This window comes from Lutra lutra, chromosome 13 (assembly GCF_902655055.1).
Source record: "Lutra lutra chromosome 13, mLutLut1.2, whole genome shotgun sequence".
NCBI classification, from domain to species: Eukaryota; Metazoa; Chordata; class Mammalia; order Carnivora; family Mustelidae; genus Lutra; species Lutra lutra.
This window is the reverse complement of record NC_062290.1, coordinates 61,485,448-61,509,259: the sequence shown is the minus strand read 5'-3', so window position 1 is coordinate 61,509,259 and position 23,812 is coordinate 61,485,448. Positions and strand designations below refer to the sequence as shown.

The following is a 23,812-nucleotide window of genomic DNA, read 5'->3' as shown; positions in this document are numbered from 1 at the left end:
TGCCAAGTTTCAGGTTGCTCAAACCTCAAATTCCCTCCCCTCCACCAACCTCACTTTGAAGTTGGAAAGCAAATTGATTAAATATACGTTTTAGGAACCTTACGATTTGCTTCTTAAACTAACAGAATTATAAACCTTTTTTTTTTTTTTTTTTAAATGGAAGGATTTTCAACTGTCAGCAGGTATAACTGGAACCATATGTCAGCAGGGACCAGGGGCTTTTCCTGGTTTTAGGATTTGTAAATTCTTACTGAAACGGAAGTAAGCAGGGCAGGCAGCTGGGGGGCCCCCTTGACAACCTGAGCTCAGATCTCGTTTTAATTAGAAAATAAAGATAGTGTCTGCTGAACCGAAGGCCTCCCAGAGCTCCTGTCCCAGGGTGAACAAAGATTTGGTTTATATCCTGCAAGCTTTCCCTGTTTGCAAATTACAGAGCACTTCCGAGAGGAGCCAGAATGTTGACTTCTAGATTATGGAGACTACAGCCCACTCCTCCCTTGTCCTCCCCTTCCTCAGCTAATCCCCCCCAAATGATTTGCTTTTCTTGGAGAAATATTTGCTCCCTTTCTAGAGTAGACAGAGGACGTTCGTGTTGAAAAGCAACAGTAAGGAAGGCCAGAATGAGAGAAATGAGAGTAGATGTCATCTCCTCTGGGCTCATCATTTTCTCAGTTTGGACTTCTGGTCCCTTGAACTCTCAGACACAAAACCCTAGGTCAGATCAGCCTCCGAACTGTCTTGTTTGACAGTGGTTCACGTGTATAATTTTCTCCCTAATGTATTCTGCAAATGGTGGAGTAGAAATATCAAATGAAAGACATCGCCAGACGCAGTGCTCCTCCACCCCCGTCTTTCCCCCTGCCTGGTGTCATTTGAGCTCAGTGAGTCTCAGAAAGGCCATGATGACAATGTCAGCATCTGGAAGTGTCCCCGCTGGGACTCCAAGCCTGACCCACAGTCGTGAGGAAGCAGTGGCGGGGTCACACGTGCTCAGATGGCAGGCGCTCTGGCCCTGGGTCACTCACTGATAAGCTTCGCTCTCATTTGGGGAGCAGCGGCTGCTGTGTGCCACGCCTCCCGTCAGCCCCCACCACACTCCAGTGATGGGGCTGCTGCCCGCTGTCTCTCCACAGGGATCACATTCCTGGCAGCTGAAGGTCACTCGCTCACCCTGCCAGGGCTGCTGCCACAAGCTGCCATTTACCAGGCTTACAAAGAGATTTTCCCTTCCCCTGGGTTTATAGGCCCCTCAAATGCCTTACATTCCAGGAGCTGGGAGAGAGAGGAGGCTCCTGTGGTTTCTAATTAAACCCACAATTTAAATAACAATTCATGTAACCCCAAGGGTTGAGAGAAATGCTAACCTATCCCCTCCCAAGAGAGGCAGCTGGGTGGCCCTGGCTGGGATGATGAGGGCTTGCCCTTTGCCAGATGTGACCGGAGAGGCCAAGAACTCAACAGAGGTCACAGCGAGTTTGTGGTAGAGCTAGGGTGCTGTGACAGGGAATGGGTTGGATGGGTTCCTGTCCTTTCCCCACTGGTAAGTGTGCCCCTCATGAAGCTTAGGAAGTAAGAAATGGGAGGAAAAACTGCCATATTTACTCTTAGCTCAAGAATTTTTATCCTCCTCCAAGGAAACTATGGAACTTTGTCTCTTCCACGTTCAAATCTCAGATCCTGGCATCCTCCTAGGACTCCCCTCCCTGCCCTGATTGCCAACCCCAAGGTGACTGTCTATTTGTGGTGGGACTTTGCTGTTTTCTTAAATGTGGACAAGGGGTGCCTGGATGACTCAGTGGGTTAAAGCCTCTGCCTTTGGCTCAGGTTGTGATCCCAGGGTTCTGGGATCGAGCCCCGAGTTGGGCTCTCTGCTCGGTGGGGAGCCTGCTTCCCCTGCTCTCTGTCTCTGCCTCCCTCTCTACCTACTTGTGATCTCTGTCTGTCAAATTAAAAAAAAATCTTTAAATGTGGACAAGTGAGGAGGCCAAGAGAATGGCCCTGGGAGACAGAGGATCTGGCTGAGGATCTTAGTCAAGCTCCTTCTCTCTCTGGACCTCAGTTTCCCCATCCGTTATGGAAGAGTCTTCCAGTGTATTCCTTACCAGCCCCTTTCTGGCCATGGCAGTCTATCCTTCCCTGAGCTGCTTTTGTGTTTTCACTAGATCTGCCTGGGGCCATGGTCATGTTTGCAGTGCGTTGATCTCACCAAATTGTTGTCTGATTACCCAAGGCATGCTTGTGTTCCAGATTCGGGAAGATGGAACGCTGAGCATAATTATCTCTAGACAGGCTCTTCTAGGCCTCAGCCAGCACCAGGAGCCTGTCAGCATCTCTAGGCTTTCTGCTATCTCCTTTCCAACTTTGCTCCATTTCCATTCCATTAAATTGAGCAACTCACATTCCCTGAAGACACCCTCCAGGTTCTTGCTTTTGTGCTTCTCTACCCAGATGCCCTCTGTTCTCACGGGGCTGTGCCTGGAGCAGGCAGGCTGCAGGCACGGGCGCAGAGGCACAGAGCTCCACCGGTGTGGGTCTCTTTGTTACCCTTCTGAGAATGGGAGCTCCCCGAGGATGGGCACCAGCTCTGTGTCCTGTCTCCAGCCCCTGCTCCTTGCTGGTATGATGCAGGCTCTGTTTGTGTTTGTTAGAGCAAAGCCTGGCTGTGAACAGAACGGAAGCAGAAAGCCAGAGGTGGACTCACACTCCTGCCATCTTGCTCCTTGCAGGTAACCATCGCTGATGACTATTCGGATCCCTTTGACGCCAAGAATGATCTCAAGAGCAAAGCAGGAAAGGGAGAGAGTGCTGGTTACATGGAGCCCTACGAGGCCCAGAGGATCATGACAGGTAAGCAGAGCTGCTGGCAGTGGGGACACTTCTGGGCGGTCCCCAGCCAAGCTCAACAGAGAAAGGTTGGTGGTGCTTGGAGAGCAGTGCTATGTTGAATCTTCACTCCAGTTCACCAGTTCATGTTTCACCTACATCAGGAAGTACCTGGAAGCACCTGGAAGTCCACGTACACTGTAACAAGTATAGTTAATGAAGTCACCCCCCACCCCACCCCCCCAATATATGGGGAATTTCTACTGAATAAAAATATAGCATTTGAGATAGAAAACTTCCCTGGAGCTTCCTGGCAGCCAAGGCAATAAAAGAAGCATGCAGGGTCACCTTGCTTTCAGTATCCAGTCGTAGAAGGAGGTGGGTTAGATCACTGGGAACAGAGTTATCCCTCGCCCCATACCAGGAACTCTTTGGCATGTGGCCCCTGAAGACAAAACCTTGTCCAAGCAATTGTATGGGACCCAGAAGAAAGTGGCCGTGCATGCAGTATCCTGAGGGTCTGCTTTCATCAGGAGGATGCCTGACACATCTTTAAGGAGGGAATGGTTATTAGGTTATCTGCCATCTCAAACAGACCCCGGGCATGAGTAGAGCCGTGGCAAGAAACCACCTATGTGGGTCCTCCTGGCTCAGGAGAACAGTCCAGAGACAGAAGAATGGTCTGTCTATGTGGGTTGGTCCCCTCTGACCACACACAAGGCAGGAACATGAACTGGGGCGCCACGTGGGCCTAGGATGCAGGAAGGTGGCCAGGAACAGGTTGAGAGCCACTCTGAGTTTTGAGGCCTGGAGAATTGGTGCCCTTTGTGTCTTTGGATTTGGGATTCCTGCGGCCCTCTTACTGTTCTCTTGGTGTTTGTGTCTTTAAGCACATTCTCTTGATTCCGCTTGAATTAGAAGAAGAAAGGAAGCAACATTGACTGAGCCCTTAGTGTATGCTGGGCCTCTGTAAGTGCTAGCTCATGGGGCTGCAGAGACCTCAAAGGACAGTCGCTGAAGAATGTGGGTACACATTCAGACTGTGCCTTGTGCTCTCCTGTTCCTGGAGACTGACTGTCCGGGCACCAGTGTGGCCTCCAGAGTGCTTGGCCACTTGGTAAGGGGCTGGGGCAGGGAACGATTAGGCCAGACTTCTGTAGGGCCTCCTGCTCTTTCCTGATCTCTCCTGGCAGAGCGGTCTCTGTGGACAGCAAGAGGCAGAGCTGGAGCTGGGTCCAGTGAAGGGGGAGAGCTAGGAACTGGGGTCTGCTCTTCTCCGGTGACGTACGGAAGCAAGTCTGCTGGTGCAGTGTTCCTCACCTCAGGACTGTAATGACACCCACTCCCACTGCCACATCCCCTCGCCTCCGCTGGGCTTGGTGAAGCTTCAGCTCTGTGGGAGCACTGAGGGGGGCGTGCCAGCCCGGGGCCCCGCTTCAGCCACTCTTGCATTTGGCCGGCATTGGTCTGGGGTTAACGGAGTACTGGTTACAGGAATGCCTTTGGGGCCCTCTGGCACATTCAGACATTTGGCAGCAAAGGATCTTCAAGGTCATTTGAACCCAACAGCCTTGTGTGACAGATGGGGAAACTGTACAGAGGGAGAGACACTTGCCTGAAGATACATAGTAAGTTGGTGGCAGAATGGCAAGTGCAGACTGTTCATGGCAGGGCGGTCTGGGGGCTGGAATACCGGAGGAAGTGTGTATTTGTGCTTGACACGGGGAAATGGCAGGGGCCATCTGAGGCTGGAGCCCTTACCAGGTTCCAGGCTCTGTACTGGGCCCTTGAACACACATACTTTTAAGCCTCACCGTGTCACTGCAAAGGAGGTGGTGTCTCATTTTCCATGTGAGAGAAACAGGACAAGTCACTTCTCTGGGGTCACACAAGCAGAAGTGAGGGGCTCAGACCTGCATCTGTAGAATGTGGGACCAGCAGGAGGGGGACCTCTGGGAACCCGGATTTCGTGGACATTGCCTGGCTCCTTGGGAATGCAGCCGGTTCGTCCTGGGTACTGCCATGGACCTCAGTGTCGAGTGGCTGAGTAGCCACTTAGCTGGATAGAACTGTCCTGGGGACTTCGGCTTTTTAATGAGACACACCCACAGCAGCCGGATCCAAGGCAGGGCAGATTGATTTAATTAGAAATCTGTTAAGATCTCCTGCATTCTGTCTCCGAAGAGGCCTCCTTATGTTCGCTGTTCTGGCCTTTCTTCCTAGCTTAGAGGCAATGCCTAAATTTACTCACATTTTCTGTTTCTAAGGAAATAGGTGGTTAAACAGGACGTTTTCTGGCTGTAACGACCTCACTGCACCTCCCTTTGACTCAAAATTCTTTGTGTGTAACGTCACTGCGGTGACTGATGGTGGGGCTGGGGGACTGGGGTGAGCCGGCATCATGTAAATGTTCTGGGAAGCAGCTCACTGAGCTGACATGAAGGTCCTCGGGGAGAAGGGGGGCGGTGGAGCACGGGGGTGGCACAGCACAAGTTATGTTCCATCATTAGGGTGACCTTTATTTGCTGCCGTAACATTTACGTCTGCGTGCAACTTCTAGATAAGAATAACCCTACTGGGAGGAGTGTGCCCTCTCTGCCCGAGATGGCAGCCTCCGTGTCCCAGACTGGAGCCAAGCAGATCTGAGATGGCCATTTGGAACCTGAATGGGCCAAGGCCTCAGTTCCCCTTGCAAAGCAGTAGCCTTAGAGCAGGCAATGGTCATAGTTCTAGCTTCTGTGGTCTGCAAACTGGTGTGTGACCTTGGGCAGCATAGTTCGTTCCTCCGTTCTTCCCCGAGTGTGGCATGGTGCATCAGTAATGACAGCAACAGCAGTGGGGGCGGCTGCTGGGCTCTCGTACCCATTGGAAACACTTGATGTGAATACTTGTTGGATTCTCACTGTCAGCCTCTAAAGTGTAGTGCCGTTTTACTGATGCAGAACATGAGGTACAGAGAAGTTAAGTAAGTAGCCCAAGGCAACCCAGCTGGGTATTGAATTGTGGGGCTGATTGCCAAGGCCTTGTTTCAGCATCGAGCCCTTGGGTGCCCAGCTTGATTTTCAGAACCCTTGGCCTGCCCAGGGTGGTCTGTGATTAATTGATGAGGTTTTGTTTTTACGGCCTTGGTTCCATTGCAGCAGGTGGGGATGGGGGGAGTGCTTTGGGGAGGCATGCTTTTGTGAGCAGGGAACTCAGCCCAGCCCCATAGGCTGTGGCTACAAAGGAAGGTAGGGAGATGTGTGCCTGTTTTCCCAGGGGCTCCTCTCACCTCTTCCCTCTGTCTGCCTCAGTTTCCCTCTCCATGGACTCCTGTTTGTGTCACCCACAGAAATTAGATTCTGGCTCCACGATGGAGGTGCCACTCTCCACAGAACTTCATAACCCAGATGCCCATGGATTGCCTGGACCTTGATCACTGCCCCCATTGCCTTTCTCATCCCAAAAGTAGCTTCAGAGTAGCTCCTGAAAACTCTGGGGCTCTGTGGAACCCAGTGGGGAAGCCTGAAACCCAGGGCAAGCTTTCCATTTTATACGTAGAGAAACTGCAGCTCAAAAAAGTCATAATCTTTTTGAGATGTTTTTTAACCCCACTGATTAAATATGAAGCTAACCAGGAGGCTGTGCATTGCCCATCCCTAGACATGTCCAAGCCGAGGCAACACAGCCCACATTAGGAGGCGACAGAGGTAGTTAACGTTAGACATGGGTGGTTGGCTCAAGCTACTTCTGATGTCTGTGTCAACCCTGAGCTGCAAGATGTCTTGAGTCACTGTGTGCTGTGTCATCATTAGACATCCAAGACGAGCTCCACAAAGGGAGCACCTGAGACCAGCTCTGAATAGGGGAGGGTCAGGCTGAGGCTGGCAGCTTCCCTTCCCAGGCCGGCCTGGCTTGTGCTCGCTGCTCTGCCCTAGTTCCCCTTTTCATCCTGCTTGTCCCCTCCCTTGAGGCCCCGTTCTGGCCTTGGCCTTTTCCATGCCACCTGGGCCTTAGGTTCCTCCTGTGTCCTTTGAAGTGAAAGAATCAGAGGACTTCTTGGTTTCCTTCCTGCTCCAGGGTCTTTGGTGTCCCCAGGCCAACCCTCCCTCCCAAACCCTACCACACAGCCCTTTAGCTCTTACCCTCTTCCCTGAGTCTTAATCCCAGGGCTGGGGGCTGGAGGTGCTTGGAGCCTGCTGATTCAGTGAGAAGGGCTCTGGGCTCCCAGTCAGGCTGACTTAGGCTTAACCCCTTGAGGGCCACAGCGACCTCATTGTAAAATAGGGCATGCAACACTGATGCGTGTCTTGGTGGAAGAATGGTTTCATGTGTGTGTGAGATTGTCACTGGGGAGCAGAGGGCTGAACTTGGGCCTTCACTTGGTGTTCCGTGCTGTCGAGTTTTCTGGCTGTTCTCTGTAGGTGCCCCTGCCCACCTGGAGGTAGGTGGCCAAGCCAGCAGGACAGTGAAGCAGGTGGTCCTTAGGCCCTCTGCAGTCCATTCGGTCCTAGAGCCCTTGCTCCACCCTTTGTGCCGGAGACTTGACCATGTACCTAGGCAGATACTGCCACCACCTCCAGGAATCTCCATGAAGCAGGGAGACGGGCATGGACCTGCGTGGTCAGTGATGGGTGCACGGAGATGAGTGGGTAAATCTTCAGGAGCTTGGAGGAGGGACGACAGCTTCCAGTTTGGGTCATCCATGTGAGGTGGGAGGTGAGAGGTGGTAGGTAGTAGTGATGAGAGCCGGGTCTGGCAACCAAGGCAGAGGGAAGGGCTGGAGCAAAGGCATGGAGGCATGGGTTCTGCTGGAGAGGAGGGGCAGGAAATAAGGCTTTTGATAGGATAATGATAGGAAAAGCACATGGGGCAACAGCTTGTAAAGACCGATTGGATCATGAGGCCTTCGTTGACCTAGAGGCACAGAGTATTTCTCCAACCGGGACCCTTTCTGCCCAGGCCTTCAGCCCAGGCATTCTCAGAGGGACCCAGGGCAATGGTGGCGACTGAGATGGTGGTCATTCATTTGTCTGGAAGGTCTGGGTGCCAGGCAGTGCTCCAAGGACTCAACCATGATTAGCTCATTTAATCCTCATAAGGAGTATGTAAGGTAGAGGTACTTCTGGCATCCCCATTTCACAGACAAGTCTACTGAGTCTCAGGAAGGTTAAGTGGCAGAAGTAGCACTCTCAGCTGCACCTAAAACACGCACGTCTGTCCTGTACTCCCAGAGGGTCTGCAGAAATAACTGGAAATTGTACACTCACTTAGGCCCCCTTTTTAGGTATGATTCCCCACCCCAACATCCTTTATAAAATGGTGCAAAGTATCATTTCATAGGATGAATCACATAAACATTAATTGCAAGCATTTTCCCATAATTTTTATTATTATAAGCAGTTATGCATTAAAAAGTCTATAGCATGTTTTTATTATTAAATCAACTTTATAGCATAATAAGAGGAATTTAAAAGAAAGCCATTTCATACAGAACTCTGCTGCCCTGACAAGGGCATTTGCCTTGCTCACAACTTGCCTGCTGCCTTTTCTTCTCCCACGTGCTAGCAGGTACGTCCAGGTAAAGCCAGTCATGACTTTGAAAGGCAAGGTGGGGATAGCCTTCTGTATCTTCTCATCCTTAGGTAAGCCTCTTCTAATGGCAGCTTGCTTTTTGAGAATGGGGGTATGTATCATGTTCAAGTCTCTGTACTCGCTGTGACCTGGTTCGGGAGAAAGGGGGCCAGCAATGGGGTCTGCCTCTGTCCTGGTTGCTGTGTGGCCTGAGGCAGGTTGCTTCCCCTCTCTGGGCCTCCACCACCTCCTCTGGAAAATCAGATTTTGCCTTCTTCCTTAGGTTCCATGAGGGCCTTTATAAACCCTTAGTTTCCTTGGTTCTGTGGTCAGATTGGGCTTCTCCATCCTGATCAGAACCATATGTCCTCCCAACCCACCCCCATTACTTCCACGTGGCACCAGTGGATGCGAGAGAGAGCTGACCCTAGCACTCCCCCAGGAGCATACGTACTGTCCTCTCTGCTTTCAGGACAGACAGGGCTGGGAGCTACAGGTCAGTACCCTGAAAGAGCAGCAAACACTCCACAGAGAAAGGGGCTTTGGGGTTTAGACTAGGTGTCAGAGAGGCTGATTCTGGCTACCCTACCTGAGAGTTCCACCTTCCTCCTGTGTGTGATGTCGTCTCTGCCCCCCTGGTTCCAGGCAGCACTGTTCTCCCTGTCCTCCTGGTAGCTGTGAAAGTAAAGGGCCTTTCTGTCTGGGCCCCTGAGTCCAGGCCCTTCCCAGCTCTTCAGTACCTGTGGACTCTGCTCCCAGAATGTCCATGCACTTGTCTCTTGCCTTGTCTGCTCTACACAGCTCTTCTCCCCAAACCATCACTCCCCTTCCACACACCTGCCCTTCATCCTCTGCAGGCCCTTCCCACCCGCCCCTGCCCTATTCCCCCGCCCTTCTGCCCTCTCCCCATGCTGTGTCAAGCTACAGCTGCCCTCAGGGTCACAGGAGCTCTCCCTGAGCTGGGTGGGGTCAGGATAGAACTGTCTTTGAAGAACAGCCCTTTCCGCCCAGAATCCTTTTCCTGCTTGAGGCCCACAGAGAAGCTCGAGAGCTAGTCAAGGTCATATATCAGTAAGCTGCAGAATGGGTCTCCCAGCTTCCAACCTGGGCCTTGTTTTGAAATGTTTTGAAACCTGCCCTTCCACCCTCTTGCCTGGCTTGTCATGGATTGTGCAGAGTTCCCTAGCTGGTCTATCATTTACCAGAATGACTTACCTACCGGACAGGAAGGAGATAATCAAGTGTAAATAGATTTGGTATTAGTCACCCGATGACTTTCCTGTTCTTGAGAAACAGCAGGGCTCACACACCCAGCCCAGTGGTGCTCACCTGCTGAGCTCCCCAGTGGGGAGCGGGGAGTGGGGACTGAGAGAAGGGGAGCGAGGACCCTGAAGCCTGGGTTTCCATGGTGACCACTGGGCCCACTCTGGCGGCCCCTTCCCTATTCTCTCACTCCACACACACACCGCTCCCTTTGATCCACCTCCACACCTCCCTTCCCCCCACAGCATGCACACTCAGCTTGCCCACCTTTTTAGGAAAGTTGGCAACAGGACTGGTACAGGCTTCAGAAAGCTGACAGTCATTGAAAGCACACCTGCTGTGTGCCAGACATTGGTCCCTGGTGTCCCCGTCACGTGGAGAAGTTTGACAAGGACTGATATCTGTAGTATAAAACAGGCAAAGAGGAGTGTCCTTGGGGAGAGACAGAGGAAGGGGTGACACTGTTTCCTGAAGACCATTGTAGACCACATGGAGAGAGTGGCATTGAGCAAGGCTACACTTAAGGTCTTGACTCAAAATAGCCTTTCCAGCAAGGCCTTTCTTGGCCACTTGTCTTAAATTTCAACCCATCCTCAAGACTTCCATCCCCTTTCCCTGTTTAATTTTGTTCCTTAGCCCTGGTCGCTATTGATCACATTCTGTATTTACTTATCCTTTCTCTTGTTTATGTCTCTCCATCACTAAGATGTGGGTTTAACAAGGGCAAAACTTTGTTCCCTGCTGGAACTTCGGGACCTAAAGTAGTACCTGGCACAGAGAAGGTGCTCAGTAAGTGGCTGTTGGATGCATGAGTGTGTTAATTAATTAATTCCAGGGACCCAGGGCTGGTGTCCAGACCTGCTGGGACCCCCTCAGCATCCCCAGAGACCTTCCCATCCTCCTCTGAAGATCGCCAGATCTGGAAAGTCTGAGTTTAACCAGTTGCTACATGGGTGGGGACTTGGCAAAGCAGCTGATTTGGCCTGTAGGTGGGAATCAGGCAGCAGACTCTTGTGCCCTGCTCTTAGAGACCAGTTCTGTCTCCGTGCTGGGGGCTGCAGGGGGTGTCTGGTGATGCCTCTTCTCCCTGCTTCCCTCTCTGGGCTGAGAACTCCTTGAAAGAAGGGACTGGGTCTCACCCATCTTCACCTCTCCTCTGGGCTCAGCAAATGTTCACCAACAGAATTACTGACTGTAGGAGTAAAAGTCCATATGGAGAATAAATAAAAGGAAGCAAACGGTAAACAACTACTCACTGTAAACAGCTTTTTCCATTTTGCCAAGAACCACTTGCCAGAAGTCATAGGCCCTCAGTGAACAAGGTTTGATGCATTGAATCACCGGGGGGTGTTGGGGGGCATCTGTCTGTGCTTCTGGGTACATGTTCTGTGTTCTGGGGGTTGTGAACAAAACAGAGTCCCTGTTCTCATGAAGCGTACACTTAAGGATCAAGGGGGACGTGTTACCAAATTGTAATTCCCAATAACTCATTTCTGGAAATGCTGGTATGGGAAGGTCTGTATCTAAGCCACCGCTGCCCCTGGTCACAGTATCTCTAGGTCACTGAGGCCTAGAAGTTAGAGGCTTGCTCAGAGTTGGGAGCAGAGTAGAGATTGTCCCCAGGGCCCGCCACCTTCAGGAGGTAGAATGATCTCCATGCTGTCCGTGGGGGATGAGGGGCTCTGCCTTGGTCCAGTGGCTGGCAACTATATTCTTCTCTTACTTCGGTTCAGGCCAGGACTCTGGGGGTTGCCATGGACTTTTCCAGAGCAATGAGCATAGTCCTGTGCTGCTGACACCCACCCTCATGGGTGTGAGGGCCCCTGATATCCTCCTGGGCACTTGGCAGTGAGGACCCAGACCCTCAGGAAAGTAAGCCCATAACCCCTTTTTCTTTCCTGGAAGCTCAGAACGAAGCCAGCATTCTCCCTCAGGAAGGAGAACAAGGAGAAAGCACCTGAAAAGGAGGAGCTTGCTTACCTCCCTACCCCTGCCCTTTGCCCTTCAGAATCTCAGAGATACATTAAAAGATCTGAAGGCATAGAAACTCTTGGCGATGCCTGTCCAGAAATGGATTGAGGGAGACTTGTGTGGGTGGGCAGCCAAGCCTGGCACCCTGCAGCCACCCTGCAGCGCCCCATGTGGAGATAGACTGTGGAGGCCGTGGGGAAGCACTGCCCGTTCCTGAGCAGAGGTGTAAGTGTTAGGAAGTTGTTCAGGAAGTCGTGCCTCTCTGGGTGCGTAGGACGGATTAGAGCCGAGAGAACCAAGAGGCAGAGGGACTGGTTCTGTGGTTGTGTGGCTACAACCGTCATCTAGGCCAAGGGTGGAGTGAAAGAGCTTGCCAGCCATTGGGGTGCCGTGGGTAAGGGAGAGGGAGGGGCCGGGATCCTGGTGCGTGGTGAGAGAGTTGGTTACACCAGAAGGGGGAGGACAGTCCTGGGGGAGAGGTCAGCGCATTCAGATGTGGGTCCTTTTGCACTCGGGTGTTCAAGAGGTCCTGGAGTTAGGTCACAGGGGGGCCCCGAAGTGTCTTCAGTGGCCTGGGGAGAGGAGCTGGTTGGCAAGGGCTGTACAAGGAGACCACGGGCCCCGGTTCCTGTCCCTCCAGAAATCTAAGGAAGGAGATTCAGTGATTTGCCCCACACCCTATTATTTGACTAATTAATTAGTACCCTCCTCTAACTCGGGCTCAGGCTGGCTTTCTGGAAGCTTACAGAGATGACAGAGAGCTGTATTTAAGGGCACCTTTTGTAGATTATGCCAGGGAGGAAGCAGTGTGATTATTTTCATTTTGCAGATGAGAAAGCTGAGTCATGGAGGCAGACTGGAACTGTGCCCCATTCTGAGCCCCCTTCTCCTCTGTCCAGCCGTGTGAGGGAGGGATGCGGGGTATCGACCGCTCTGGGGGGTGAGGTTTTGCGTTCTTTCCACCTCTGGGATAACTTGGCAGGTGCCTGAGGTTTAGTCCCCCCGCCCCCCCGCCCCCCCCCCCCCCCCCCCCCCAGAGAGCTCTGCCTTTCAGCTTCTTTCACCTGCCTTGGCCCAGGTGTTTTTTTTGTTTTGTTTTGTTTGTTTTTTTAATGTTGCTTTTTAAATGTTTGTTTTTTTTTTTTTAAGATTTTATTTATTTATTTGACAGAGAGAGATCACAAGTAGGCAGAGAGGCAGGCAGAGAGAGAGGAGGAAGCAGGCTCCCCGCCGAGCAGAGAGCCCAACGTGGGGCTCGAACCCAGGACCTGGGATCATGACCTGAGCCGAAGGCAGCGGCTTAACCCACTGAGCCACCCAGGCGCCTCGGCCCAGGTGTTTCAACGTGGTATACTGCCTCAGGTTCTTTCCCCAAACCGGCGGCATGAGCATAAAGAAAGAAAATGCCACTTCTCTGCCTTCCAGAACTCGGGCTTGTAATTATACCTGGCAGCCTAAAAAATGATGCGGCGGAAGAAGGTCCTCTCCTGGGGCCCAGGCTTCATTGTGGGTCCCCCGATTCTGGCTGCCACGGTCACTCTGTACAGTCACACTGAGGCAGCACTGACCAAGCGGCGGCATCAGTCACCTGCCAGCCTGGGGGCCCCTGGAGGGCAAGGACCACAGGGCTTAGAACTCTTGCCCCCAGACTGTCGGCGCCCAGTGTTTGAGAGATTGGCCTGGACCTTTCCAGCAAAGAATGTCCCCAGGTCAGAACTTGCTGGTTCTGGTGGAGTGTTGTGCAAATGATCGTAAACTCTTCCCGAAGATTAAAGGCTCTCAGGGACTTGAACTGGGCCTCATTTTCTCCCTACCAGCTCACCTCTCAGTCCTTGCCAACAGCTCCACACGTTCCTCCCTTGGGTCTTGGCCTCATGCCTGTTGGCCTGTGCCTCTGTAGGTTCACACCTGTCACCTCAAGTCCCCAAGAAGGGACTGGCGCATACGCTCATGTCCCTGACCCTCAACCACTGAGCCCTCCATGAAGCCCCCATTACCATATTGGGGGTCCTTTCAAGTCTTGGCACTATCCTCATTGCCCTCCTGTGGCCCCAGGTGTCACCACCTTCCCCTCCCTGCGCCCCCCCCAAGCCAAGTGCCTGAGCCCTGCTCGTCCTCGGCTTTCACTAGGCCTTTCTTTGGACTAGCATCTTGCCTGCCAAAGCTGGACCAGCCTCTGCCCTGACCCCACCTGGCCTTCCCAGCCAATAGTCCTGGCGCAGAGTGGGATCGCAGGGAGCGTTTCCCCTGTTGATTTCCTCCTCACGTGGCTCCATCCTTGTATCTTTGCTCACGTTCAGCCTCTCCCTTCTGAAACCTGACTGGCCTGCCAGCTCAGGGTCACCTTTCATTGAAGCTCTCCTGCCATGCTTCTGTCCTCCTGTCCTGTGTCCCCACACTCCTGCAACACCAGCCAGAACCAGACCAGTGTGCATTCATTCAGGAGCTCTGCCTTCCCAGCACCTGTGCTCCACTTCCCCAAGGCCTAGAGGAGGCCGTTCATGGGACTGTTTGCTCGTCACTGATGAGAGAGCAGGAGTAGAGGCTCGAGCATCTGCCCTCGCTGAATGGGAGGATTTCTGGCATCCTGGGGACCGAGCTCCGAAAGCCAAACAGGAGCAGGTCAGGCAGTCACTGGGGTAGGAGGAGAAGCCCAGGCTGAGGACACTCTGTGGGCCTGAGCATGGTGGAGACAGGGACTGGCAGCTGGGGGGTCAGACAGGCTAGATGCATGGGGGCCAAGCCTGCCCTCCCCAGTAACAAAAAGCAGAAGCCTGAAGTGGGGCAAGGGGCCACTCTAGCAACAACTTCACAACCCAGACAAACTGAGAAACAGCCCATGGGTGACAGTGTCCCCACCGTCCACCCCATTCCAGCCCCACCCTTGTAGGCCTCTTCTACAGCTTGACTCTAGTTCCCTTGCCCAGCTGCTTCTGCTACATCTTTGCTGAGGAAGAGTTAATGCCAAGCGGAGCTGCCTCAGGGCAAGGGGATGGGACTGTTGGAGACCATGTCAGAGCCTAGTAAAATAGAGAAGGGGCAGCCCACCCCAGGTTCCTCTCCCTGCCCTCCCCTGAGGGAGAAGCTTTGCCTAGCATCTGCTGGGACCCTGCTGTGCTAGAACCTGGAGCCCACCTGGGCCTTGCCCCCAGGAGAGTCATTCTGGTGGGACATGACCATGTGATATGTGATGGTGGTAGTCAGTCCTCAGGTAGGTCCAGTGTGGGCATGGAAGCCTGTACCTGGGGATGGCAGGGGAAGGGAGGGGAGGGTCTGGTCTGCTTGGGTTGGGGGATGTGGGTTGGAATAGACTTCCTCAGGGAACTGGGCTGGCAACGGTGGTAGGAGCAGAGGCAGTGAGGGGTGTGGCCCAGCCCCATGATTTGAGGGTAGACCTGGAAGGAAGAACTGATGGAACGTCCTCAGTAGGACCCGGGGAGGCCCCCTGTGTTGTGCTGAGGAGAAGATTTTCCCCCCAGGACAGGTGCTTAGACTGTTGGCTCACCCAGTTCTGCCCCATCCCAGCCCCAGCCCCAGCTCAAGGAAAGGAACCCTGTTGAATGGAGCCTCAGAGGAAACTAAACTAGGCCATGTTTCCTTTATTTTCACAATTTACACCCAGAGATTAGGAGGAAAGTTTTGTTTGTTATTTACATACTAAGCCTGTTTATCCCCTAGCTTTGAAATCTGTTTTCATTTGGACCAAGATTGGCTATAAATTCCCAAGGCTTCCCATGCTAATGAAAAGCCCTGGGCTGCCTTTTGGGCCCCAGCCTCATGCCCCGAGCTTCATCCCAAACATTGGCAGACGTGGCAAGTCTCTGGTGGCTGAGGCTGAAGTGGGGTTGCCTTGGGTTCCATCAAACTCTTGGGCCTCACAGCCTCTGTGGGGTGACTTGATGCCGTGTCCTAGATTCCCGGGAGCTGCGGCCACTGACCTTGGCCCAAACTGAATGTGGTGCTGTTTGGAAAGCTTGTGCTCACTCTCCAGAAATCTCCCTGCAGAGAGGGAGTGTTGTGGAGCCAGGACCATGTGGTCACCCCCTTGTTTTGTTTTTTTGTTTTTTGTTTTTTGTTTTTTGTTTTTTTTTTTTAAACACTTTGGCAATTTTTTTTTTTTTTAAGATTTTATTATTTATTTGTCAGAGAGAGAGGGAGAGAGAGCGAGCACAGGCAGACAGAAAGGCAGGCAGAGGCAGAGGGAGAAGCAGGCTCCCCGCCGAGCAAGGAGCCCGATGTGGGACTCGATCCCAGGACGCTGGGATCATGACCTGAGCCGAAGGCAGCTGCTTAACCAACTGAGCCACCCAGGCGTCCCCACCCCCTTGTTTTATAATGAAGCAACAGAAGGCCTGGGGGCATGGTGGGAGCTGCCCAGGGCTATGGGGGGCAGTGGTGGAGAGGGGAAGTCCTCGCCCAGGCCTCCCTCTGGTCCCCACCGTGGCGTTCTGTAACGGTTCAAGGCCTCCAGCAGCCAGCGTCCCCTTGCTTCTGGGGAGTTGGTACCTACAGACAACTGTCTTCTCTCCTTTGTGCACACCTGAGACTTTGCAGTGGCTCAGGCTCTTACAAGTTGTCACCTCTGTCCAGTCAAGGGAGAGACTGAAGCAGGCTCTCCCCCAACCCCCTCCCCACCAGGGATCCCCATCTAGATGGGCCCATCACTTCTGGTCTGTGGAGAATGATGTCTTTTTCCTCTCCAGGGCTAAAGAGTTGGAGGAAAGGATCTTTGTTTTAGCAAATCTGTCGGTCTGTGTATATTTCTAATTAATGCTGTCAGATTAGTTGGCCTCGCTCTAATTTTTCTAGGACCTCAACTATCCGTTATATGTGTAGGGTTATTGTCATCACAGTTTATATTGGCTTTTCCTTTTACTGACTGCAGGGTGCTGTTGGAGACATTAACTCATTTCATCTCAGAATGCTGGCAGCAGCCCGCCCGAGGTCACTCAGCGGCAGAGCTGGGGTGTGAGCTCCAGTCTTGGAAGCCCCCAAGTCCAGGGCTTGTTTTGCTGTATCACATTGGCCTCTGAGCCAGATCTTTCAGGGGAAGGAGTGGTCAGGGGGGGATTAAAGACAGACAGTCACAGAAGCTCCTGCCCTCCAAAACTCACAGAGTGGACGAGAAGAGGACCTTTTATCTACAGAGGCTTCAGTGGCTGTGTGTAGGGAACTGCTGAGTGCTTGAGTCCTTGGTAGATACTGGGAGAACGAGAGAGAGAGAGCCCTGTGTGCCGTGAGCACGTGGTCTTCATTGGCGCTAACAACCCTTGGGAGCTGGCCGGTCCTTTTTCCTATTCTCAGGTCAGGTCGCCTCTGTGTCCCCAGCAAGGGAGGACCGCAGAGGGCCCCACTCAGAGACTGTCTGCCCAGCTCTTCTGAGGCTTCCAGGTAAAAGCATCCAAAGGGCATGGCTCTTAGAAGCCACCCTGGGCTACAGGATGGAGCTGGGGAGGCTCTCCCCATCCACAAAGAGCCTTGTGTGTTTTCGAACACAGGGCGAGAAAGCCGCAGTCGTGTCTGGAAAGAGCCCTGGGTTTGACACTAGACACAGAGCTATAATTATCATCTTTAATTACACGACAGTGCCTCTGCCAGGGAAACGTGCTTGACGATTATCTCCTCTCCTGACATGGGTGGTTCTGTCTGCCTTTATAAGTACTGACATAAACATACATGCTCACTTGAGATTTCAAAATTATAAAGGGCCGTTCAGAATTGCCTACTGAGGACCCCTGGCTTCTTTTTCAGGAGAAATGGGCAGGCCAGGTATGAGCCACACGGGTGCCTTCTTGCCTGCTGCAGGAAAATAATTACCTCTGAGTTGCCTTGATCTCTAAAACTGAAAGAAAAGAATAAACCTTTTCCTGAAGCCTTAAAAAAAATTCATAAGGAGAGCAGAAATCTGTGTAATGGTAGTACTGTATTCACGCTGATGCACGGAGTAAGCCTTCGCGCCTTTGATTCTCACACCCCGGGAGGTATGCCTAGTGTGCGGTCCATCCCTGTTCCATAACGGGGAGAGGAAGGCTCAGAGAGGGTAAGGGACATCCCTTTCATCCCCATAAGCCAGGCTTCCACACTCATAGGGCAGTCTTTTTGTGGTTCTTTTGCAAGCTCCCCCTGCCTCCGACTTACTCTGGGCCTCGAGTATGGTGAGTAAAGATTGGAAGGCAAATGGTGCTCAAGTCCCCAGATGGACTGTACAGGTTTGCTGCGCGTTTGCTGCACAAGTGGTCTTCCTGGCTTCAGAGCCAGCATTCACCGTGCAGGGACATGGAGGCTCCGGGAGACACCTGCCTTTGCCATCTGCCCCCTTCTGCTCTTCCAGAGGCCCCTCACCCTGGCCAGTCTCTAAAGCTTAAGGAGGGTCGGCCTGGCACCCTGTCCACCATCCTGAGTCAGAGTGAAGGGCAATTTGCCCTGAAGACCCATGAGTGCAGGGCCTTCCAACACCCATTTGTACCATAGTCACGTGGGGAAGCAAGGGTGAGGTAGATGGTCAGTGTTGAGAGTACAGGTCCCTAGCTCTGCCCCTTACAGGCTCTCAGTGGAGCCTAAGGATCTGCATTTTAAGATAGGGCAGATGGTCCCATGGTTTAAGGGGCCCTGCTTTAGCCTAGGGTCTCCTTAAATTCCTGATGCCCTGGTCTGTTCTGTGAGCTGCATCTTTCTCCCTGACTTCTTGGCTCATTCTCTTTCTGCCTCCATTGCAGGGACATGGCCATGTATTCTGGTGTCTCCTTGACCTTCCCCATGCATATCCTGAGCACCTGGGCCTGTGGAGAGGAGCAGAAACCCCCATCCTGGGAGTGTGGGAGTGAAGGCCCAGCTTTGCAAGATCACCCTGTTAGCTTCTCAGAGCTGTGATCTTATAGCTAGAACCCTATAAAATCTTTGAAAGGCCAAACAGCAGGGCCGGGTACAGGCTCTGGTATGGTTAGGGAAAAGACTCTCACGATCTCAGCAGGTCATCCCAGCTCATCCACTGATAGCTGATTGGAGCAGGGATAAGGCACTGCGCCTCCTGGGCTTCCGTGTCGACATCTCTGAAGTCGAGGCTCTGACCTGATCCTACGGTGGGCTTTAGTGCTGACCTGTTCCAGTGGCAGTGGTGGTGGTAGTAGTGAGACACACAGAAGCACACCGATCCTGCTGAGCTCAGAGATAGGAACGCCCACAAACAAAAAGCCTTCCCTGTGCTGAGCATCGGGTCTGGCTACGTCCCTGGATGCCTTTCTGATCAGACCTCAGCTCAGCATGTGGTACCTGATGATGGCGGCCTCCACTCAGCACCCTGCAAACCTGTTTCTGAGCTAAAGTCACACTGGACTCCCTGGGGGATGTCTTTCCACAGAGGCCTGCTTCCAAATGGAGCATAATTTCACTGTGCCGACTTAAAATTTTTTTTTCTTACATATTTCAAAGAGCTGTCATTCTGCACGTGCGTTGTCCTCGTCAACAGGAGCATCCCTTGAGCTCCTGAATCCCCCGTATGTACAGCACTGTCTCTCATCTTCACAGCGGGGCAGCTCTCAGAGAGAGGAGCGAAGCCGGATGGGGAGGTTCAAGGACCAGGGAAGGGGCCATGTGCCATTGCTCTCTCTCATTGTCACCAGGTGATTTTCCCAGGCATGGCCTTTGTTATTTTCCTGCTTGGGGACCTTCATTGGGTCCCACAGATCCAGTAAGAGACTTTCTAGGCCTTGCTCGAGCCACACCACCCTCTTTATTCCCCTCAGGGGGGCCCAGGGTACCAGGCAGCACCTCCAACAGCTTCCTGCTCTCCTGTGTCAGTTCTCAGTGTCACCTCCTTCCAGGAGCCTTCCCCAGGCTCTTTGCTTCCACAGCTCACTGAATCCTTAACTTTACTCTCTCTCTCATTCTTGTTTTTGCTTCTGAGTCCTAAACCAGCCTCTGTCTCCCCCAGCAGCAGGGCCTGAGTGAGTCATTGGTTCCTCAGAGCCCAGCACAGGGCCTGGCACTTGGGCAGCGCTCATTGAAATGGGATGAAAATGAGCCTTTCCTCTACATCCATCTTAGTCTCACCTTTAACGTTCATTTAATGGCTGCAAACATATTAATCAGTTGGACTTTTGGATCTCCTGTTTGTCCCTGAAAAATGAGACACACACACACACACACACACACACACATACACACACACACACACACACGAATGATTTTGAGGCTATCAAAGCACACACTTTACTGAATTTGAAAACGCAATGCAGAGATTGTCTCGCTCTGGGGGGGGGAGACATTGTGACTCTCTAGGGCGCCTGTGGCCCTGGGAAGTTTACAGTTCGTGGACCTCTCCGTGGTTGGGAAGCTCAAGCCAGCAGGGTAATGGTCTGGTCTGGCCCTGTCCCTAATGCGTCTCCTCCCCACTCTCCTCCTCCCCTCCTCCCCGCTTCCCCTCCTTCTGTCCTTTCCTCCTCCCTCCTCCCTCTTAGCTGGTCACTGGTGCCTTGGAATTATAAATCTGGGATCTTAGAGCAGTAGGAATGCTGTAAATCCCCATCGCCTTTCCCTTTATAAGAAGGCAAGTGAGCAGGGTGTTGCTTTACAAGGGAAAGAAGCTCTGCCGCGGCGAAACGCGAAGGGCCTGTCACACAGCTTTCCTGCCGCCTATTTCTCTTAGCTTTCTTGAATTTAGTGGGTACCACGAACCAGGAAGAGGCAGCTCATATTCGTCCTCAACCTTGTGTCAGGGCCCTCTGATCCTTAGCAGAGGGTCTCCTGCTGTGTGACCTCTGGTCCCCAAGGCCCTGTTGGTCCGTCCTCCCACTTGCCCCTGTCACAGTGAGAAGCTTCTGTCCACCACGGACAAACTGACTATCTGCCATCGGGTAGAGGAACAGAGATGCCTTTGTTTCTGTGTGTGAGGTGAACGATACCAAATTCTGGGCACTAGATAAGAGGAGGATGGAGCCGGACATCACTGCTGGGGCTTCTCAGGTCAGCCACAGAGACAGAGGTTTGAGGGGTGTCATGGCAGTACTCCAGGAGAGCTTTGTCCCTTCGGTCCTCATTTTGCAGCCCCCATGTGCCAGGCACCAAGGATGCTAACAGAAACGGGGCTCTGGGAGGCATCTGTGGACCAGGTCAGGCACTGAAGTGTCTCAGACTTCGTTTCATGGGGTGAAGGTCCCCACAGAGATGGCGCAATCATACAGGTTCCAAGGGACAGGCAGGAAAGGCTTCCCAGGAGTTGAAGCTTGACCCAAGTCTTGAAAGACAAGCAGGCTGGGAAGAGGGGACCGGCATGGTGGCCCTGGGGACCCAGCAGCAGGTATCACAGAGTCGGGTGCTCTGGGGGGGTGGGTGGGGTGGAGAGAAGTGGGGACAGCTTGCAGGGGGAGTCCACGCGCTTGTGCCATGCCCATAAGTGAAGACGGCTGCCCAAGTAGCCAGTGTGCCTGCTGGGGAGGGGTGTGGCTGCGAGGTTGTCTGATGGTCCCTTTGTGGAGGGCTGTCCGGAGACCTCTGGGAGGTTTTGAATTGTAAATGGCCCCTACCCACTTCTCACCCATCAGCTTTTCTTTTTTTTTTTTTTTTTCTTTTTTTTTTCTTTTTTTTAAGATTTTATTTATTTATTTGACAGAGAGAAATCACAAGTAGGCAGAGAGGCAGGCAGAGAGAGAGGAGGAAGCAAGCTCCCTGCTGAGCAGAAAGCCCGATGTGGGGCTCGAACCCAGGACCTGGGATCATGACCTGAGCCGAAGGCAGCGGCTTAACCCACTGAGCCACCCAGGCGCCCCCCATCAGCTTTTCTTATCCCTAAATCAAATCGTCCAGCTTTGAGACCCTGTTGGTACCATGTAAGCACTGGGCCACTTGAGGCACGCAAATGGCTTCCATAGAGTCTCTGTTCTGAAACTGAGGTCAGGTTAGAAAGTTAGTCCAGGTGGTAAAGTTGAAGACATAGAGTCACATGGCAGTTAAAGCCAGCACTGAAAGAAATGTCTTTTTTTTTTTTTTTTTTGGATGGAAAGCAAGCATAAGCAGGGGGGAGGGACAGAGGGAGAAGGGAGAAGTAGAACACCCCACATTGCCCTGCTGATCAGGGAGCCCCGTGTGGGGATGCTGGGCTCTATCCCAGGACCCTGGGATCATGACCTGAGCTGAAGGCGGACGCTTAACCTACTGAGCTACCCAGATGCCTGAAAGAAATGTCTTAATGCCTTGTATGATTAATGGACACATGAACTGGACAAATAACCAGTGCTAGAGCGGGCAGCAAAGGGGCAGAATGCCTGCCCAGGGTGGCTAGGGTCATAACTTGAAGGAAGTAAGATCTAAGCCTGTCCCTGAAGGCCTTTGGTATTGAAAAGAGGAGCTGAAAATAAAGATCATTGCTGGTCTGGGGGTGGGGAACAGGCTCTGCCTTGGCCCAGGGCCTGGCACAGAGTGACATGCTGACATCTGTGACTCCAAATCTGTATAGCATTTAAGGGATGGGGAGCCAGCCAGTGTTGAAGAGATGAGAGTTTAATTTATTTTTTTTAATATTTATTTATTTGAGAGGGAGAAAAAGAAGGAGAACATGAGCTAGAGGGAGGGGCAGAGGGAGAGGGAGAAGCAGATTCCCTGCTGAGCAAGGAACCTGATGCAGGGCTCGCTCCCAGGGCCCCGAGACCACTAGCTGAGCCAAAGGCAGATGCTTAACTGATTGAACCACCCAGGCGCCCAGAGATGAGAGTTTCAGACTCTTGCCTGAGTGTAGGTTGAATTATTTAAGAACTATTTAAGTACTTGGGCGCCTGGGTGGCTCAGTGGGTTAAGCCTCTGCCTTCGGCTCAGGTCATGATCTCAGGGTCCTGGGATCCAGTCCCGCATCGGGCTCTCTGCTCAGCAGGGAGCCTGCTTCCCTCTCTCTCTCTCTCTCTGCCTGCCTCTCCGTCTACTTGTGATCTCTCTCTGTCAAATAAATAAATAAAATCTTTAAAAAAAAAAAAAACTATTTAAGTACTTAAAGCAGGTCTATGCAGGGGCGCCCAGGTGGCTCAGTGGGTTAAGCCTCTGCCTTCAGCTCGGGTCATGATCTCAGGGTCCTGGGATCGAGCCCCACATCGGGCTCTCTGCTCAGCGGGGAGCCTGCTTCTCTCCCCTCTCTCTGCCTGCCTCTCTGCCTACTTGTGATCTCTGTCTGTCGGATAAATAAATAAAATCTTTAAAAAAAAAAAAGCAGGTCTATGCAGTCAGGACTCTATATGCGTTCATCACAGACTCTGCACACAGCCCAGGCCTTGGGATCTAGTTTGGGGACCCTCCATCCCAGGCTGGCCAGGCTTCATGGCCATCATCCCAATGTGCTGCTTCTCCCTCCTCCACAGGCTTCCCCTGGGAGTCTCAGCGGGGCTCAAAGGTTGTGTTGAGAACCAGAGGTGAGAGCCAGGGACAGGGGTGGGCTTCAGGACCTCCTGAAAATCAAGATGCTCAATCAAGCCTGTGGGTGGGAGGCCACCCTGTGTCTGCCCACACCTGGAAGCCGTGGCTGGCCGTGGGCACACAGAATGGCAGCAGTCAATTCTAGCTTGGACACTTTTCAAAACAGCTATTTCAGGTTGTCTACCACAAAGAAAAATCTTCACAAAGCACCCCAGTATGTATTTAAAACAGCAGGAGCTTCCTGGTGAACCCTGTGAGGAGAATTAGTTGCAAATTAAGAGAGAAAGAGATGTAAGAGAGTGCAATGAGGGTCCTAACAGCGACTTGCTCCACAGAGTAGATAAGAATGACAAGAAATTAGCCGGCTCCCTTTCCGTGTATAACTAGGGCCCCTGCCTGTGCTTGTCAGGGTTTTCTCAGTACATTTGTTCTCCTCTTGGTTCAAGCACCCCTCTTCTCTCTGCCACTCCAGCCCTGTCCCCCATGATATTACTCTTACTATTAATTGTCCTCGACATCATCCCTGAGGAAAGCAAGATAGGCCAAGGAAGCCTTCTTTCAAGTGGAGATGAACGAGATTTTAATGGACTTTGGTGACAGGACTCTCCTCAGCAGGCTCCCTGAGGTCCTGTCCTGCCTCGGGCTTGGAGCACACCATGAGCACGGCCTTCGGAGGAGCATTTTTCCAGACCACTGCCCGCCCCTTTTAAGTTGGTTGTGAAACTCAGCACAGCAGAGCCTTCTCCTAGGCAGTTGTGGGCAGGCAGCTGACACACCAGGCCAGGGGCGAACAGGTTTAAACCCCAGA

The 23,812-nt window shown here is 52.5% G+C and overlaps 1 protein-coding gene across 1 annotated transcript in view; it reads left to right on the top strand.

Annotated features, from left to right (window-relative positions):
* Nucleotides 1-23,812, top strand: part of SHB (SH2 domain containing adaptor protein B) — a 138,466-nt gene that overhangs the window by 48,775 nt on the left and 65,879 nt on the right. The window contains exon 2 of the mRNA XM_047700355.1: nt 2,727-2,847. Within this exon, the coding sequence (XP_047556311.1) occupies nt 2,727-2,847 (121 nt within the window). The remainder of the gene's footprint in view (nt 1-2,726; nt 2,848-23,812) is intronic.